We start from the raw sequence: 20532 nt of genomic DNA on the forward strand, positions 1-20532 counted from the left end.
CTAGTGTATTATCATTTTTAACACTCAGTAGCGGATGAACATTAGTCGGAGTAGGAAACTGCTTAGGGGCCCCGCCTTAGCTAGGGGCTCTGGATGATTTACGAAGAGTAAAAAGAATAAGGGAGAAATGACATTTTTATGAGTATGAGAAGGCCTGCACACTAGATAGCATCAAGGTGATTTACGAAACCTACGGTGCCGTCTGACTTTCGCATCGTCTGGAGAAATGCTTTGTCTAGGGGCCCCAGCATGGGTTATCCGGCACAGACTACATCGACACAAAAAGAACTAAATCATTGTGTAAAAATACTTAAGGACGTTGAAATTTAAGGAAAATGAGTTTATGAAAATATTTGAAATTTGCATTTCACATTTTGAGGGTGGATTCTGTTAGAACTTCGAAAAATTAGACTAAAATTACGATTAAAATTTTTCGATATATACCATAGTTTTTGAAGGATTGATACCTAAAGATTTAGAGAAAATCATTTGGAAGAAATATTATAAAACTAGAATCGTGAAGCAAAATCTGTCAATCATCTCTTAAAATATTTTAATATTTTTATTTATAAATAATTTTTTTTTTTAGTTACATACACATGAAGTTGTTGAAGTTTGTGCCAAAATTTTATACCAAGTAGAAGTACAAAGAACTACATTAGAACAAATGTGGGGCTTTAGTGTAGAAGCCGAATTAACTGAGAATGCTGATAGACAAGATGAATTATGCTGTTATGTTAGTCGTGTTGAAGATAAAAGTGTTGCAATGCAAAACGGTACGTATCATTGTTTATCTCTTGGAAAGGAGAATAATTATATTCTATTATTTAAAAATTAAAGGATAAAAAATATAGGAGAATTTTGGAAACAATTTTGTTATACTAATAACATATTGCTGCATTTTTCTGAATTAATATTTAGGTAATTTGTTAATGCTCAAATTAATCGTAATTAACAGACACACATAAAAATACAAAAAAAAAGAAATTGAATTGCCTATAAGTCAGCGCACGTACCATATTATTATACCATGTATATATGAAATATATCAAGGTATATTAAGTTTAGTATTAAGTTTGTAACGCTTAAAAATATTGATGCTATGAACAAAATGTTGGAATAGGTGTTCATTAAATCGCATAAATAGTCCATCTGCGGTTGTCTGTCCGTTCTTGACATGATAACTCAAAAACGAAAAGAGATATCAAGCTGAAATTTTTAATTGCGTGCTCAGGAGGTAAAAAGTGAGGTTGAGCTTGTAAATGAGCAATATTGGTTAATTGGGTCCAGGATCCGTAAGATCCATCTTGTAAGCCGTTAGAGATAGAACAAATGTAAAAAATGTTCCTTATAAAAACAAACAAGTTTTGTTTGAAACATTTTTTCCTAAACAACACTGTTTACCCGCGAAAGCAAAAATTATGTTGGAAACATTTTATAGTCACTACACAGTCGTGGTATATATATACACGACTATTATTTACTTACATGACCCAAAAAAACAAACGATTGCGTAACCAACACTGACTATACATGGTATTTCAACAATAAATTCACTCAATTGTTTGTTTTCACTTGTTACTAATAAAAACAGTATTTGCACGTACAGTGTTCTTCTTGTTGATAAAAATTCTTCTTGTTATTCCATACTTGTTCAGTCGGCTATGGAAATAAGGCAAAGCTAAAGATGCCAAGTCATATTAAATGAAAACAAAAGAAATGAAGTATCTAAAGTTGACTACAAAGTTATCATCAGTATTTATATCTATAACAGGCATGGGCGAGTTATTTTAAGTTGAAGTCACCATTGTTATAACTTTATTGTGTGCCATAAACTTTATTGTGTGTCTCTTTATCCATGTCCGCATTACTCCTAGAGGAGGAAGCGAGACGGGTATACAACTCGTCTACCTATCTCAGTTCCTCTAATAGTAATGAGATAGGTAGAAAAAAATGTTGTCTCTCTGTCTTACTCGTAGTTATAGTTGCCAATGGTTAGGTTGTCACTGTCTTACTCGTATTTTAGGTACAAAAGTCTGACGGACTTCTCTAGGCAACGTTTGCCCATGCCGGCTATAATATATAATATACAGGGTTTTTAGGAAAGCACGTCCATGGGACGTTTTTAAAAGGAGTAGCCACATTTACCTACACAATGTCAAAGAAGCTGAAACAATATTTTTATTGGATGCATTTAAATACACTTTTTTATTTGGTGGTAGATTATCTTATGCTATGAGATTTTTCCATGTTTCATTAAATAAAAATAAATGATCTTTGACAATTCCTTTAAGAAAATATAATTTTTGATTACAATTGTAATGAAACTACAAAATGAGATCTAATTTACACTTACAAATATACCAGATGTCCCATTTTATACAAACATTTTAGTTATTTTTTCGTCGTTTGGTGTAGGAAGTTCCACGGAGGCTGGAGATCATTTGTATTGCGGTTACATTCTTAAAATAGCAATTGAAGATCCCCCTTACATAAGAGTCTACTTATTTCTTTAAAACAAATAATTATTAACTAAAGAATTTGCCAAATGAAAAATACAGACTATTTTTTCTCTCAATAACATATTTTCCAGAAAAATAACCAATTTAATTCAATTTTTGTCGGTTTGAATACTTTCAAAGTGCAATAGTTCTACTAAATAATATAAACAATTGAGCAAAAATCAAATAACCTTTTTTTCGAAGTTCCGATAGTTTTAAAATATTTAACCGAAAACTAAAAGAAGGAATGAATCTCTCTATAAAAAGGAAACAAGAAATAGGAAGTCTAGATTAATCCAGTTTTCCAATACCAAACTCTGTTTTATTTTAAGATGACGAACTCAATTTTTACCTGATAGCAGTTAAAAAAGACTATCCCTTTTTTCTTTTGTTGGGTTAATTTTAATTTTTGTAGAACAAATTTAGTTATTATGTAATTATTTAAATTATCCTTAATTTTTTGTATAATTCGGTTATTGAAAAAATAATAATTGTTTGTTTTTTGACAAAGATGGAAAGATCGCCTTTAAATTTTATAACAAAACTGTTTTTTTTTTCATAATAATTTTAAAGTTACAGACAGTTTTAAAAGAACTTTTAAAATTATTATGAAAATAAATAAAAAATAACATTTGTTACAAAATTTAATGGCGATCTTTCCATTGTTGTCGAAAAAAAATTAATTTCAACAATCGAATTTAAGTATAACAATATTGCACATATTTTTCTGTCACTTCTTCTGCCGTCTATATTAGTTGATTAATATTTTAGGTATTATTAAAGGTGACGAAATTATGGTGATAAATGGTGCTATAGTATCCGATTTAGATATGATGTACCTCGAAAGTGTATTACAAGAGGAACTTGCACTTTGTATGATGATGCGGTCTTCACGTACAGAGCCTCCTGATTTAGGACCAACTGCAGGTAAAAAATTTATACAATTTACAGACGAATATTCTTCAATGACTTTTATTATTCCTTTCTGATGAAAAATCATATCTACTGTCAAACAACTTTCAGCTATTTATCTTCTTCTACGTCTTTAATATAAAATATACTAAATTAATAAATTTTATAATGTTTGGAATTTGTTTTTGTTTGTTTACATTTAGAAAATGGATTTATTCCTAGTCACTACTTTCCAGGAACTGGAGTGTTACATTCTGCAACCGACGATATTATTGAAAGTTTAGTGTGTCCTCCACCTCCCTCAGATCCGCCTATAATCAGTGATGAAATGATTAGTGGCCTTATTGTTCCTGCACCCGGATGGAGTAATTAAATTTTTATTTTTAATTTATATTAATTTAATCATACATTATTGGTATTAAAAATAATTGTTTATTTATTTATAGACTTAGAAACATCTTCAGCAACAACTGGAAATGTTCATACGTCTTCCACATCTGATGGGACAAAAGTAACATCGAGAACAAATTCATTTGAAATAGAAAATTTATTAAAAACTGCTGAACAAGTTACTGGTTTTTGTCGATCGCCAGGTGAAACACGTAAATCGAGTCCAACAGGTTCGGTTGCAAGTAACACATCTCAAGCTCTCTTAACGCCAAGTCGACAATTATCAGATGCAGAAAAATTACGAAAAGTTATTTTAGAGTTAGTTGAAACAGAAAGAGCGTATGTTAAGGTAAAGTTTTAACACTGAAAAAATATTCCATTAAATACTACTAGCAGAAAATTCAAAATTATATTTGTGCAAACTACCTAGTCCCAGGCATATGTTAAATTTATACACAGAAATATTGATTGCTCCAAAAATTCAAAAAGAGTCAACAAAATATAATTTAGTTATTTCCGCAGTCATCCATCTACATCTTATTTCAAATCGATAAGAGCTGGTGAACTGAAGTTTTATTATTGTTCTAAAATTACAATATAACTTCTAGTACATGAATTAGTAAAATCAAGCCATTCGCTTCTCTCAAATATCTATTTTAAAACCATAGTTAACGTTCAGTTGTTTGAATTCTATGATGACAAACATTTATGTTACAAAAAATGGTCACATTTTTTTTCCGATCAATTTTTTTATGATTTTATACAAACCAGAATTGTACATAACTTTCTCGCCCTTAATCAGATATGTTTGAATATCTTTGAATATCTTATCTTTCTTAGAATTTGCACCTCTTTTTACATAAATTGATTCATTAAATTTTTTCAATTATTCTTCTGATTCAATTATTTTTTATCTCTTTTACACACAAATATTCTAGAAAGAGAGAAAGCGAGATTTTCTATATAAAATAACATCAATTTATTTTTTACCCTCTCTAATTATGAATTTTTGCACAATAATATACAGGGTATTCCAGGAGTGACGGACGCACTCTAGCATTGTCTTACTCTTTCCGACACCCCTTTCCCCACTTTCTTGTCGCTATAGCGCACTTCTGATTGGCTGCCTATTTTAATTAATAGCTAATTATCCGTGCATCGGATCAAAAAATAAAAGAGATAGTTTTATTTTCTACCTGATGCACCAACGGCGTCCATTACTTCCGGGAGTTCTGGGAACCTTGTATATGAAGTTTTTGGCAAATAATAAAACCGACTCCATTTTTTTTCTCATTTTTTTGAAGTATGTTAATGAAATGTAAATAGATCCACTTCTGAACAAAAATTACCTACAAAACAAAAAAAGAATCATCATAATTAGTTCATAATCCTCCTTTTTTTGAAGTCGATTAAAAATGGGAAATGCAATGGCATTGGAAAAAAACTTACCCACTTTTTTATTTTAAATAAACGATTATTTCATTTCATTATTAAAATAAATATTTTATTTTTATTTTTAGCATTTAAACAGTTTGTTAGAAAATTATCTAGAACCATTAAAGAAAGAAACATTTTTATCAAATGCTGAAATAAATGCATTATTTGGTAATATACAAGAAATTGTTGCGTTCCAACGACAGTTTTTACAAAATTTAGAAGAAGCATTAGATTTAGAGCCTGATTTTCATAAATTTGAACACTCAAGTCAATTTAAGGTACTGAAATAAAAATATTCATAATTTTACATTTTTAATATAAAACATAATTTTTATTTTGTAGAATGTATTGTTTTCGGTTGGAAGTGCATTTTTGTACTACGTTAATCATTTCAAGTTATATAGCTCATTTTGTGCGAGTCATAGTAAAGCACAAAAAGTTTTACATCCTAGTAAGTACATTTTATAATAAACTAGTAATTAATTAATATTTAAGGTAGTATATCAAATCGAGAGTCACAGTTAACTACTATTTAAAAAAAATTATTTAAAAGATCATATCGTATAAGAGATATAATTAATTGAAATTATGCAAACTTACACGGGCTCTTATGAGTGTGTCTGTTCTATAACATCGGAAATTTATGGTTTGGGAAAAATTGGCACAGTTTATCTCAACAAAAAAAACTTTTCAATAGATAAAACTATGTCTCTGACGTAAACTGAAAACATTTCTAAACGATTTACCAAATTTTAAAACGCTTTTCGCGCACAAATTTTAATTGTTAATAATTCCTTAGATTATATATAACACGTTTATGAATAATTTATAATATTTTATAAGTTTTTATACCCTGTAAAAATGAAATATATACCAAGGTATACTAATTTTAGTCCCAAATTTGTAACGCTTAAAAAAAATTGCTGATACGAACAAAATTTTGGTATAGGTGTTTTGGTATAAAATCACTTAATTAGTCCATTTCCGCTTTTCGGTCCATCTGTCCGTCCGCGAACACGATAGCTCAAAAATGAAAAGAGATATCAAGATAACAGAACGTATAAAGTGAGTTTGAGTTCGTAAATGAGCCACAACAACGTTAGTGATCAATTGGGTCTTGGGATAGAACAAAAGTTTAAATGTTAAAATGTGCTCCAAATCTATAAAAGAGGAAGTTGAAAATTTGGTAGTTTTAACTAGTGGTCTTGTGAAGCTTTCTAGAAAAACGAAAAAAAATTGCTGATCACTTGAATTTGGCAGTTAAATGTTAGTCAATGCAGTTTTAAAAAATGTTTGTTGTATGATTTTTAATTATTATTTATACGTGTTAAATATGATCAATAAATTATTATTATTATTATTATTATTTTTTTTTGTGTTGTAAAAAATAATTCGAAAATAATTTTGAATATTGACGATTTGAATAAACTCCCGAGTTTCCTCTCTCGATACTGTTATACTACCTTAATAAAGAAAATTAAAAATTTGACTGGGAATATTGTACCAAAAACGCTTATGTATTTTTCCAATTGTTTCTATATACAATATAAAATTAAAAATTAACTTTTTTCTGTAATTTTTAGATGAAGGTAATCAAGCTTTACAAGAATTTTTAGCGGCTCGGAATCCACGACAACAACATTCTTTTACTTTAGAATCGTATCTTATAAAACCAATACAAAGAATATTAAAATATCCATTGTTACTGCAACAATTAAGAAATTTAACAGATCAATCAACTGACGAACATCAACATTTAGTTGGTATGTAAAAGAGATATCATAGTCAAGTGCTTTCAGATGTATAATAGGTTCATAAAATATTACTAAAGGGGGAGGGGGGCGGTTTTATACATACGACGATAAAAATAAAGTGAAATTTTTCTTTTATATTAAGAGTTTTTCACTTAAAATATGATCCTGCAGAAATAATGAATGCTGAAAAAGCTAGTTCTGTTATTTTAAATAGGTTAATAAATAGTAATTCTAGAAAAAAAAATCCGGAGTCTTGTAAGAATACGACGCCAAATGTTAAACCTAACAGTGAAAAATATTAACCTGTCCGGTTTTTAAGGGCGATTATAAGGAGAAAAATAGGAGTTTTCATGATAAGATACTTAGGAAAAAATCAGAGGGTGGTACTAAAGAAACGGAAAAAATGAGATTAGCTGAAGTCAAATCCAATGAAAACTTTATGAAATACGGTTTTATCGATTTTCGCCATTTTTTTCTCAGTTTGTATGATTTGCAGAAAATCCATTTGAAATACCTAAGTTTTGAAAAATATAAACCCATTCGGTTTTTAGGACCGATTATTAAGAGAAAAATAGTAGTTTTTAAGAAAAGATACTAATGAAAAATGGGAGGATAGGAAGTACATAATCGCAAAAATTGAAAAAACAATTTATTAAAAAGAAAAAAAGACGGAAAAAGTATTTTAATGAAAAAAAAAATAAACCAAAAAAAGGCTTTGTAGTGCAAGTTTTTCGTCATTTTTTCTCGCCTTGTATGATTTGCAGGAAATCCGTTCGGGGCTCAAAGCAGCTTTTAATGGTATCTTTTTGTAAAGAAATTGCCGTCGCAAAATAATATAAAGTTTCCGCACAATTTACAAAAATGCAAAAATAGGTGCTTCGGATAAACCGTGTGCGATCGATAACAAAGAATTTTACGACAATTTAAAAAAAAAACATTTTCTTCGTTATGAATTTTCTACAACCTATGCATAATTATTAATCTCGTAAATGCATTATGAAATCGTGAAACCGCATAATAAATGTATTTGTTTACTTGTTTACAGAGGCCTTAAAGGGTATGGAAAAGGTAGCAGAACATATAAATGAAATGCAACGAATACATGAAGAATATGGTGCAATATTCGATCATTTATATCGACAACATCAAAAATCATGTAAACAACCAATTGATTTAAGTCCTGGTGAATTATTATATTATGGTGGTGTTGAATGGTTGAATATATCAGACTTTTTAGGCAAAATTAAAAAAGGATTAGAATTACATGCAATGTGTTTTGTATTTAAATCGGCTGTTGTATTTCTATGTAAAGAACGACTTCGACAAAAGAAGAAACTTATGGTCAGTATTTTGTTTTATTTTATAAACAAATTTCGAATCTGTACGTTGCCTTAAATTTATTTTTTAAAACGTATTTCAGTAAAACCTCGCTGATAACTCGCTAAAATTAATTAAATATAGCCATGAACACTTTTCGATAGACAAGCAAACATAGGCGTGTTTAGCATTCAATAAAATTTCATTAAAAAAAATGTCTCGTCTGGATATCAGATGGGTGAAGGTCGACTTTATACAATCTCTTAAACTATTACTGGAAATGAAACTTACGAAATTAAATTAATTTACTTGATTATTAACGTCATTTATATATAATTGAAGTATTTCTATATCAAAAAAAGGAAAATGATCCAAAAAATTTGAAATTTTATTAATTAATTAATCATCTTTTTATACGTCTTTTGTGAACCATTCATATCGATTCTCTAAACGGTTTAGAAGAAATTAACTATCAAAGTCAGTGTTTTATCAAAAGTTTTTTATTTAATGCACAGTTCTTAATTTTTTTATGATTTGAAAGCTTAAAACTCAGGTTAGGTTAGGTTAGAGTGGCTATCCTGGGGTGGGATACATCATGGGGTCCGTTGTGAAACCGAACTAAGGGTTGGTCCATCTCCGGTCACTATTCCATGAACCATTTTGTGCTGTTTAAGAACAGCAGGAGTGCTTTGACTTAAACGGACTTTAGGTCAGAGAGCTCGTCAAAGACAGGCTGGGCCAAATAAGCCCATCTCCTCATGGCAAGAACTAGTGACAAGATAGTGACAGCTCCTGCAATAGTCGCGATACACTGTCCGGACCAGGCGTTCTAAAAAAAAAAAAAAACTAAAGGAATATTGAGAAAAGTTTTTAAGTTTTTTATGTAAATGGTAAAACATTTCTAAAAGCACATATTGGCTGTTATTTAATTAATTTACGGTGTTTTATAATTAATTTACCGTAAACCGTTCAAAGAATCGACTTGAATTTTATACAAAAGGCGTATTGATATGAGGCAACTTCTGCACAATATTACGTCAAATATGTAATTTGTATTGCATAAAAAATCACAAAATGGGAATAGATATGAAATTTGATTATTATTTGATTTTTAGTTTTTTTGAAATTTTAAGAATGTTTTTTGCATACAGTCTCTGGCGTAGCTCGCCTTGGAGGGGCCCCGTATCAAAATTATTTGGGGGGCCCAAATGAAGAGTGAAGATTTCTCACAAAAGAAACAATTTGCTTGCAATAAATTAAAATAAATATTTATTGATTATAAGTTTTCACTCCCTCCTAGAAATTGAGCTAGCCAAGCAATTCAAATTAAATATACACTTTTCTTGCCTTTTTTCGGCAAATTGATTCATTGAATCATGTATAGCTGAAGGCGATTGCAGTTTTTCTAAAATGCTTACGAAATTAATGAATGGCCTCTTAAGTGACATTGTGGATAACATTTTACTAATTTTTGCTTGTATACGTAAGGGGCCTCTGTAGCTCGGGGGCCCCGTATCATTGATACGGCTGATACGGCGGTAACTACGCCCCTGCGGGCGGGATAGAGTAATATATTTTTATTTTTAATATGAATTATGATGTCTTTACGAAGAAACTACTGAACTTAAAAAACAAAAAAATGCCAGGCTATTAGGAATTCAAATAGATCAATTGTACCAAATTACATAACGATTGCATTTTTTTCACGGGATAAAGAATTAAAAACCAAAAAATTGTTTTTTTGCGTTTTACTCGAAAATATTGAAGTTATGTTAAAAAATGATAAAAATAAAAGTTCTAGATTTTTTTACTGCCTAGAACTTTTATATTTAACTGTTTTTGATAGGACGAATATTTACGCCATAAAACGCAAAAAACCGTTTGTTATCCCTTTGAACTCACACCCCTCTTTACCGGCAATCATTCAGCTGTTGGATTTTTTACCCAACATTTGTGATCCCTTTTTCGACCTTCGACCTTTTCCCGATGAGTTTGCCCTGTAACGAATTTTTTCTTTCAAAAAAAGTAGTACGCTTACACTATAAATAAAAACCAAATATTTAAAATCTTTAATTGTAATGATATTTTGTAAGATATTGACCTAAACGATATAAAATATATCTTATATTTTGCGAGAAGCGCCATTATTTTTCAACTCAACATACAAGCAAGAATATCATGACATATTTTTTCAAATGTTCCAAATAGAAGCCTTATTGCCGCAAAAACTTATAATTGTAGCAAATGGGTTGAAATTTGGTGTTAATGTCTCAAAGTTAATTGCTAAAATATATTTTTTATTGAAGTTAAAGAGTTAAATGTAAAAATTTTGGTTAATTCATTTTAATTGAGGAATTTTTACCTTTTTAGATAAAATCTCATGATTTAATTTAATTTTGAGTATTTATTATTTCAGGGTGTAACAAGTAAATTAAATTCAAATGAAGTAGAAATTATTAGATACCAAGTACTAATTCCTGTAACTGAAGTACAAGTACGAGCATCGTCAGCTAAAGATATGGATTCACATTTCCTATGGGAGTTAATACACTTACGAAGTCAAGTTATGAGACGTTCAGAAAAAGTATACATTTTATCAAATAGCACCGCTGACTTCCGAAACGCATTCCTTAAAACAATCCGACAAATTATTAGAGAATCGGTTAGAAATATGTCAATTCCAGCGAATAAATTAGGAACAGGATCCAGTATTTTACTCCATTCGCACAAAGGTATGATATTGATTAAGGTTATACGAACATTACCGTCATATGCAAAATTCACAGCTCATCAAGTACCCTTACTTTAAAGATAAAATCTCATAACAAAAAATTGTGTGTGTGTTAGCTTCGACGCACGACTGGAATTTACTCCTTAAGCGTTGTATAGTGCGCTGTTGTATCAGTTTCAAACAATAGATGTTTTGTCTGTTACACATACTATGTAGTATTATTGTAGTACCCGAAGACATACGATGTATACTCACTGTCAGAAAAAATGCCACAGTTAAAACATTCTAAGCGTACTCATCATATGTTATGTTATAATAGTAACACTTAGAATGTTTTAAAACGAGCATTTTTTCTGACATTGAGTATACGTTGACTGAGTTGAATCTGTTTCGGGGGGATAACACCTACACTGTGTGCTGCGTCCGTCAGGTCATTGTCAGGTTTGAACAATAAATGCTTTGCATGTTATACGTATACGCACGCATAACTAAAGAGTGAAAGATTCGATAACTAAATTTCGACTCCTAATATTTTGTTCATACTGGACGCCTTATATGAAAATCTATTCTTAAGGAGTAAACTCCAATAAAAAACAATTGAAAATTTACAACGAGTATACTACTGCTATATTAAAAAGATTTCTCTGCCAACCTTTTATTTTTTATAAACAATGTAAACTTTTGGTAAATTTAGAGTTTAACCCGAAAAGCGGGTTGGCTAATCCCACACATTGACAAGCGAGCTTGTCGAGCCCGCTCGGTAAACCCGGATGCCTGACTAATATGTATAAAAAGTTATACTCATTCAGGATAAGTACTGTCTTTCTACGCTGTTTTCCGTGCAACTCGCACTATTTTTCTAAAATGTTAAAGATGGCAATCAAATCACTTTGATGACCCTATTCTTATATAATATCCTTTTTATAGAGAATTTAACATTTTATAGAGAATTTAACATTAACTCGGTTTTCTGAAGTAGTTTTGGAAATATTTGCAATCAACGTTTTTCTGAGCAGAAAAAATCCAAAATTTTTAAGTTGGTCACGTGCTAGAGAAGAGAAACTTTTTTATTGGGTTTATTCTACTTATCAAAGTCTATATGCCACTAAAACCTATTTTGAAAAAAAAAGACAAATTCATGTCATCAAGTAGGGCAACGTTTTATTTTAACTTTTCTTTAAAGACATCCAACAATCTTAAAAGTTCTGAAAGATTGATTTAATTTATTTTGTTAACACGATACGCGAGTGAAACGTGGATCAGAATTTGGAGTCTAAAGCCTCTATATAATTAAGTCTGGCCAAATAATGTGCGTCATGCTTTTAGTCGAGCGACTGAAAGAAGCAACATAGCTGACTTGTACATGCGTATAGTAACCGCCATTAATTTCAACATAAGTTTCACATAACACGTAAGAGACAAGGACTTATGTGGAACTTAGTGATGATCCATGCATTACTGCTTATATTTTAAACTACCCAAAAAGGTGTAAACATTATTTTAAAATATAGAAAATAATAAAATGAAAGTAAACACTTTACTAAATGACTTGCAAATATGAATATGAGAATGAAATATGAATTATCATCTTTCATTCTCATATTTCTTTAATTAAATGCTTATAATATGTTATTGTTTATCTAGATAACATGAATAGTCAAACGTTAGAAAGGCCCAGCTCTAATAAACCACCAGTAATAATGCAAGGGTCGCACACGTTAGGGAAACCAAAGAAATCAAAGAATACTCAACGTCTATCAGCTGGAAATATTGATTATGATAACGTTAGTCAAGAGAATGAAGATGGTCCTCCAACTACTGGATTTAGATCTCGAAGTAAAACAGTAGGAGATGCGGCAGATCCACCACCTAAACGACCTACGACAATTATGGATAATGAAAAATGTGATCCAGGCACAAAGTCTGAGGGTGAAGAAGATTCTCAAGCAGGACCGACGATAGTTAGTAAAACAAAAGCTCAACTTGGACGTACACCTAATCATTTAACACTTAGGTACTGATACTTTTTTATCAAGTCATTATTGATATATTTCTAATATAGTCCAATTTATACCAATTTTAGTACAACATCGACATTATCTGCTGGTAGCACTGGTTCGCAAGCACGATTAATACAATCATCACATCATCCTGAACATTATCATCCTATGCCTGTTAAGGATTTAGGTAAGGATAGTTCATCACCACCATCCAATAACCATCAAATTGAAAATAACAGTCCACAAGATCAAACTACAATAAGCAACATTCAAATAAAAGCTGATGTACATGCATCAAATATAGTAGATCAAATAGATAGTAGTAGTTCACCAAAAAAATATCAAACTAGATCTAAGTCTGATGATTTAACTGATCAATCAAAAATTGTTCAGGGTAAATCACCAAAAAAATCATATTCCTTAAATGATGCGAATGAAAAATTACCAAAACGTACGAATTCCTTAAGTGATAATAATGAAAAGTCGCCAAAGAAAACTTCACCTAAAAAAATTACAGAACGTGATAAATCTCCAAATAACATATCGCGAGATAAATCCCCAAGTAATGTTACCAGAGATAAATCTCCAAATGGCATTCTTAGAGATAAATCTCCTAATGGTATTCTTAGAGATAGATCTCCGAATAACGGTACTAAAGATAAATCTCCATGCAATACTCCCAGAGATAAATCACCAAATAACATAACTAGAGATAAATCTCCAAGTAACATTTCTAGAGATAAATCTCCAAATAACGGTACTAGAGATAAATCTCCAAATAATAATACTAGAGATAAATCTCCAAATAATACTACTAGAGATAAGTCCCCAAACAATATTAAAAGAGAAAAATCTCCCAAACGTATGGATAGTAAAGAAAAACTTTTAATAAATAATATTTCTCGAGAAAAATCTCCAAAAAGATCTGAAAATGGTATCACACGTGAAAAGTCCCCCAAAAGAAGTGAAAACGGTATAACTCGAGAAAAATCTCCTAAACGAAATGAAAACGGTATAACACGTGAAAAATCTCCAAAACGAAATAATTCCAACGAACACAAAAAAGAACGATCACCTAACCGTAGCCAAGAAAGTAACAGATCTAATATTTATCTACTACCAACCGATAATAGTTTTGATAGATCCTCACCTAAACGTTCCCCCAAAAAAATACGAGATCGATCCAATAGCAATAATCGTAGTGAAGAAGTAATTGTTATCAAACATCGTCGAAGTTCTCGATCTGAATCTCATTCAGTTAGTCCTAATGTATCACGTAAATCTAGTTTAACGTCAAGTTCACGAAAAAATAGCGAAGAAGAGAATCCTAAGAAAACGTATCATATATCTCGTAAAAATAGTGATCCATATCCTACAAAGTCAATCATTAAAAATAAAATATCATCACGTAATAATTCCACAGAATCGCGTAGTGGTAAAAGCTCACCAAAAATAATAAAATTATCATCACTTAAAAGTAATTCGTACGATGCAAAAATTTTAAGTCCATCAAATCAACCACAAATAACATTCGAACAACATGCAGCAAAAGAAATGTTAAAAAGTCCAAAAAGTAGTTTAAAAGTATCCAGATCGTTAAGTATTGAAAACCCTACCTGTATGCAATGTTACCTGAGTAGTAAACATGAAGGAAAAGGATAACATTTAGTTACGCCGTCCTCATCACCAAAATTAATGACGATGAGTCTTGACGGTTATGGCGAAGAAATATTTAGAGCACGAGATCGTGCTGACGATAAATGTTGTTGTGATGAAATTCGTTGTTAAAAATAATTACCTTTTGTTTCCCAATTCGATCACATTTTAATAATTTAAAATTGTTATTCAATTTATTATTTTTAAGAATTCATTTTGTGTCTTGTATTTATTGTTTATAAAAGTTTATTATAAATATTTTGAACTCTTTAACTACAGGGTTCTCCAAAAGAATGCTTTAGATATTTTTTAGGTTATATCCTAGATGCTTTGTTCTAATCTATTTGATTAAACGATCATTTTTATATGATTGAAATCCAATAAATATATCCTAATATTTTTGATTTTTCTTAAAATTCCATATTGCTTTTAGTGATTGGCATGGTATATGTTAGTTACAACCTTTGTATACGAATTTTTATAGATAAAATATTCTAATGTCAAATTGCTTTTGGAAAACCCTATTTAAACAACTGGATATAAAAATCACTTTTTATTCATTTCCGCATTCGTATTTACAAAAATGCACGTAATGTAATTTGATTGGGCTCAACCATGTCCAAGGAATACTATAATTAAATTTCAGTAAAAATTGTGCACTTGGAATTGTCTGACCAATTTACAGTATTATTGTGTCACAAAAAGTGCACATTTTAGTATATATCTATGTCAATTCGTTAGAGTACCGTACAGAGTGATACGAAAAAAGTTGAGGGCCGCGAACGATATCAATGCACAGTCACTGAAATATAGAGAGACTGGAACGCTCTCTAGCCTCCTGGCAACGAGGAGACCGAGAAAGAAAATGACGGGTATATAAGCCTTTTTCTTACAACAGTCTGGTTTGAAAGTGACTGACTATAAAGTTGTATGATTGTACAGATATGTGACAGAAGAGTTAGAAAAAACACGTATACCCGGCCGAATCATGATGCATCGTCCTCGCTTACCGCTCATTGGGCGCTATAGGCTACGATTTACTACGATTTCGAAATTAATTTATAGAATTGCAACGAAAAGAAGAGAAGGTAGAAAAGAAAAGAGATGATATAATTTACTGGCCTTTTGAATATAGATGAGAAACGTATCGTCTAATAACAGCTAGAAAGTGACTAATTGTTAGCGAATAGCTAGCTAATTTTGATTCTAATCGATAAATTATTTTCAAAGGTACGGCTAAATTGTTTTTAAAAAAATCAGGTAAATTTCAAGAATAAGTTTTAAATGGGTTTGTCTTCAATTGTAATTGTTTGGCCGTAAAACACCGTTTTATAACTCTCATCATAATAACACACGCTGCTTTTTCAACGGAATTCACAAAAAACTGGGTGCTAGCTATGTCGATATACTGTTTTTTGGGATTTCTTCATAGAAAATTAGTTTTTTCAGATCTTTAAACCCCTCTTCGTCACGCTGAATCTCCTCTAATAAATATAACGCCATAATTTCTAAACAGACCCTTTTCTAACCCCCATATGTAGATAATTTTAAAAAACGAAGATGTAAGAAAAGAAATTAAAATAAAACTTACAATGAACTTTGAACGTCACATGGTACCCCCACCTCCCGTCTATCACCTTTCGTCACACTAAGCTAAGCAAAAGCAATACCGTTCCCACTGTCTGTTTGGGTAACATATTTTATGATTGCCCTATTTGATTAGTATAACTAAAAAAAAAGTTAATGTATACAATAGAAGCCTTGCAGATAAAAATTTCCTGCAGATAAAAATTTCAATTATACTAAATTTCCTAAAAATATGGAAAACGCCAAAGAATTATTGATTTTAATCAAAATTAACCCGTTATTGTTCAGTTTGTGAACGTCTCCTCACCTAGTAGGTAAAGTTTAATCTATCCGATAACTTTGCTTGTTTGAACGTGTATAACAAGTACATGGCTGGAATCAAACCCATGATCTTTGACTTTTGGGATAAATATCTTACCTTCCACGATTTATGAATTAAGCAACAAACATATTTATGAAATGTTTTATTTCATAAATATCTGCTATAGATATTAATTACAGTGTTTTTAAACTATGGGCATACATTGTTTTTATTGTTCATCTATTCAATTGTTATAACAGTTGCCTTGCATGTTATCTTATGATATTTTCGACAGAACAAAACACAACGCGTGTTGTGTAGACGAATATTCCCGATTTATACCGATGCTCAAATTTGTAATAGACGATTGCGCATCGTGTCCTACAAAGTATTAAAAAATTTGAACATCGGTATAAATCGGGAATATTCGTCATCACAAAGCGTGTTGTGTTTTGTTCTCTCGAAAACATTATAAGTGTAATTTGTTATTTCTTGACATCAATTGTTGATATGAAGTGGTTCTTAATGATATTTTTGTGAATATGTACGAATATTTATTCTACACACATTAATATTAAAAATTATTCAAACATATTACTAAAAGATCACAGAAGGATAATATTATAACAATCTCTTGATGACTTAACGCAAAGTTGTGGGCTATGGCCAACTTCACTAGCAACCTGACGGATAGACATAAGTTTCGACAAATTTAAATATATAACTTTCATAATCCGGCATGAAGCTCCCAACCAAATTAGATAACGTACATTTTGATAATAATTTATATCGAGTTGTTGTAACCTCAATTTAATAATTCAATAAAGAAATAAAATTTACAAACTAGATATTGAACAATGAAATAAAAATATGTAGTTTGTATGAATTTAGTGTCGTAGATTTCAATAGTTTCAATGTCTTTTGGATTTCTGCACATAAATTGTGACCCATAATCTAATATTTTATATATAGTTGGAAATAATTAATGAAAATGGAAAAAAAAATACTATATAAAAAATACTTAAAAATTTAATAATTTTTCCAACCATATATAAAAATTAGTAGCACAAAATTTTATTCCTAAAATTAATTAAAAATAATATGATTTAATTAAAATTTGAAAATTGTTATAGGGTCACCAGTGTGGAAACCAAGGGACAATGTGCTGATACCCGCAGTAGACAATATGCAAACGTCATCTTCGTCGGTACCGACCTCTGCGGCGATGATGACTACTTCCACGAGCACCTTTAAACGGCCCGACGACGCCGACGGTAAAGGTGGCTCGCATACGTTACCTGGTCGCCATAAGGCCTCCGGTAGTAACTTAACAGGGTCGAGAAAGTCCTTAGTCGATTGTAGCAAAGCCGATTAAACTACACAATATAATTGATTTTATATGAAAAATATTATAAATATAGAAAAAAAACTTATTTAAAAAGAACACAAACACATACACACACACATAAATATTCCATTTTCTAGTTCCTATTAATTGAAAAAAAAAAATTTAACGACCAAATTGGCATTTTATATCACCATAAACCAGTTTTCTCTTGCAACAAACAGTGTAATATTAATAAAAAACCATTTTTTCATTTGTATAAAATTTGCACACTTCGGCTAAGGTATATTATAATAAATATAATTCTATTATAGTTAAAACATAATCTAATTATTAAAAAAATGAAAAAAAAATCTTAAAAATCAATTACGACTGAAAATTATTAAAAAGCCCCAAATCAAAAAAAAAAAAAAAATTATAAAAAAAAAATACAAAAAATAATCAGTGCAAATGAATAGAAACTAAAGAACAAAACCAATGCACTTATTATTAATCAATTACGTAAACATACGTGGATTTATTAAAGAAAAGTATTATTAAGAATTATTAATTTAATATTACATGAAAGTTTTTAAATGAAACACAATCACTTCGATATGCTCAGTTGTTATTTAAGCTGTAATGACTATTTATTAAATAAACAAACTATATATAATTTAAAAAAAAATACATAAACGGCTGAGTACTGTAGGAATTATTTAAAAAATTATTTAGTGAAATTGTATTTAAAAAAAATAAAAATAAAAAATAAAAAAATGCACATTTTTGAATCATATTTATTAACAAATTTTTAACAAAGACATTTACATAATATGTATTCCTCTTTGTTTTTGTTACATTTTCAAACATTTTATATAGAATAAATACAGTCTTTATTGCTAATTTATATTTTATCGTCATTTTTACGATTTTTCGATTAATCTGTAGTATTTTTGTTTACAGTGTGTAACATTTTATCAATTTGAATGTACAAGTTTCTTTAGATTATTGACACAATGCAACCCTGTAAGAGAAAGCTCTAAAGTACGTTTAAATTTATAGAAAAACCTGCTGCAGTCATTTGCAACATTGAATAATTCGAAATAGTTCCCCGGTTATTTGAAATAAAATTTCATTCCACCCCTATACAGATCAATATTTATTTCATAAAAAAGTAATTCGATTATAATGTATAGTCAGTCATCCGTGGCATTTGTATCCGAAAAAAGTTTTTAAATCAAGCATTATTGCGATAATGATGACTATTGCAACACAGCTGGCTTACAACTACATTTTTGGAATCCCTGGTCACCGATATGTGACTGACTTGCTAGAGCCTCTCTCAAAGAAATTGGATTTCGCATTATTTTGTATCTAGCACTGCAACTCTTGCCGTGAAATCCAGTTTTTAATGAAACCACACTTAGTTACAATTTTTGTTACTGCACTGTGAAAAACACCAACAATTTTGTTGCTTGTCGCCGCCATATTAACAGTATGTGGTTTTCAACGCCAGATGGCAGAAAGTGGAACTAAATTTAAATAACTAGGCTAGGCAAGTAGTTAAAGGTTATCCCTGCAACTCTTGCCGAGAAATCTAGATTTTAATGGAACCACACTTAGTTACAATTTTTGTTACTGCACTCTTAACGCAGTTAAACTGTGAAAAACATCAACATACTTGTTGCTTGCCGCCGCCATATTGACAGTGTGTGGTTTTCAGCGCCAAAATTAAATAACTAGGCTAGGCAAGTAGTAAAAGGTTATCGGATCAAGTCAATTGCCCGGTAGTTTGATTGAATGGCTATATATCCTCCAGACCGCTAATTAAACGGTGCGGTTTAGTAAAAAGGATAGGATGTTAATTGAACGGCTAATTAAGCTCTATTCAAAAAGTCATTCATTTTCTGTTCATAAAAAAGCAATTTTCATATAAAAGTAAAGTAACTTTTTTAGGCAGTGGAAGTTCAAAATAAAAAATGAAATAAATAAATTGATTTACAATTTCGCTATTTATTTTGATGTCTTTTGTCCAGTCCGTATGATCCAAACAATTTGATAATTATTCACAAAGATCAAAACAAAGCACAAAAAACAAATTAAATTATGGGATTACATATGCTTTTCATTATTTTCCCCATAGATGATTTTAAATTGTTTTAAGGAAACGTACATTAAATATGGAACAGACTTTTACCTAAAATATAATTAAATATTTATTCAATTTGTTTTAACAGATATGAATAAAACTTTTTGTATCTTTTCAAATTTTCTCATTCATATAAGAAATTTTTATATAGGTAAAAACTGAAAATATTATCATAAAAACGATTTAATTCGGCTAAAAGAAATTTTACTAAGAGTTTAAATTGTAATGAAATCGTGAAAGTTTTGTAAAAACTTACAAATAATTATAAATAAACAAATTATTAAATATGGCACAAAAGTATTCTATAACAATAAATTAGATATTTATTATACTCAATCGATATTTCCAAATTCTAAAAGCCGTTGAAGTAGAGATAATAAATAGAGATTCCTTTTTTGAAATAAAAGTATCAGTGCAAAAAACTCCAAATTAAAAATATATAAAAAAATTAAAAAATTTTATTAAAAAATTAT

The 20532-nt window shown here is 30.0% G+C and overlaps 1 protein-coding gene across 1 annotated transcript in view; it reads left to right on the plus strand.

The window, feature by feature from the left end:
• The window catches only part of LOC123290870 (protein still life, isoforms C/SIF type 2), a 92297-nt gene extending 74315 nt beyond the window's left edge, over positions 1 to 17982 (plus strand). Inside the window, exons 7-18 of the mRNA XM_044871219.1 lie at positions 590 to 776; positions 3273 to 3428; positions 3650 to 3778; positions 3860 to 4152; positions 5324 to 5518; positions 5583 to 5691; positions 6824 to 7003; positions 8040 to 8335; positions 10728 to 11043; positions 12687 to 13056; positions 13126 to 13229; positions 17720 to 17982. Of these exons, the coding sequence (XP_044727154.1) occupies positions 590 to 776; positions 3273 to 3428; positions 3650 to 3778; positions 3860 to 4152; positions 5324 to 5518; positions 5583 to 5691; positions 6824 to 7003; positions 8040 to 8335; positions 10728 to 11043; positions 12687 to 13056; positions 13126 to 13229; positions 17720 to 17961 (2577 nt within the window). The 3' untranslated portion in view covers positions 17962 to 17982. The remainder of the gene's footprint in view (positions 1 to 589; positions 777 to 3272; positions 3429 to 3649; positions 3779 to 3859; positions 4153 to 5323; positions 5519 to 5582; positions 5692 to 6823; positions 7004 to 8039; positions 8336 to 10727; positions 11044 to 12686; positions 13057 to 13125; positions 13230 to 17719) is intronic.
• Positions 17983 to 20532: the final 2550 nt, after the last annotated feature.

This window comes from Chrysoperla carnea, chromosome 1 (assembly GCF_905475395.1).
Source record: "Chrysoperla carnea chromosome 1, inChrCarn1.1, whole genome shotgun sequence".
In the NCBI taxonomy this organism is placed as follows: domain Eukaryota; kingdom Metazoa; phylum Arthropoda; class Insecta; order Neuroptera; family Chrysopidae; genus Chrysoperla; species Chrysoperla carnea.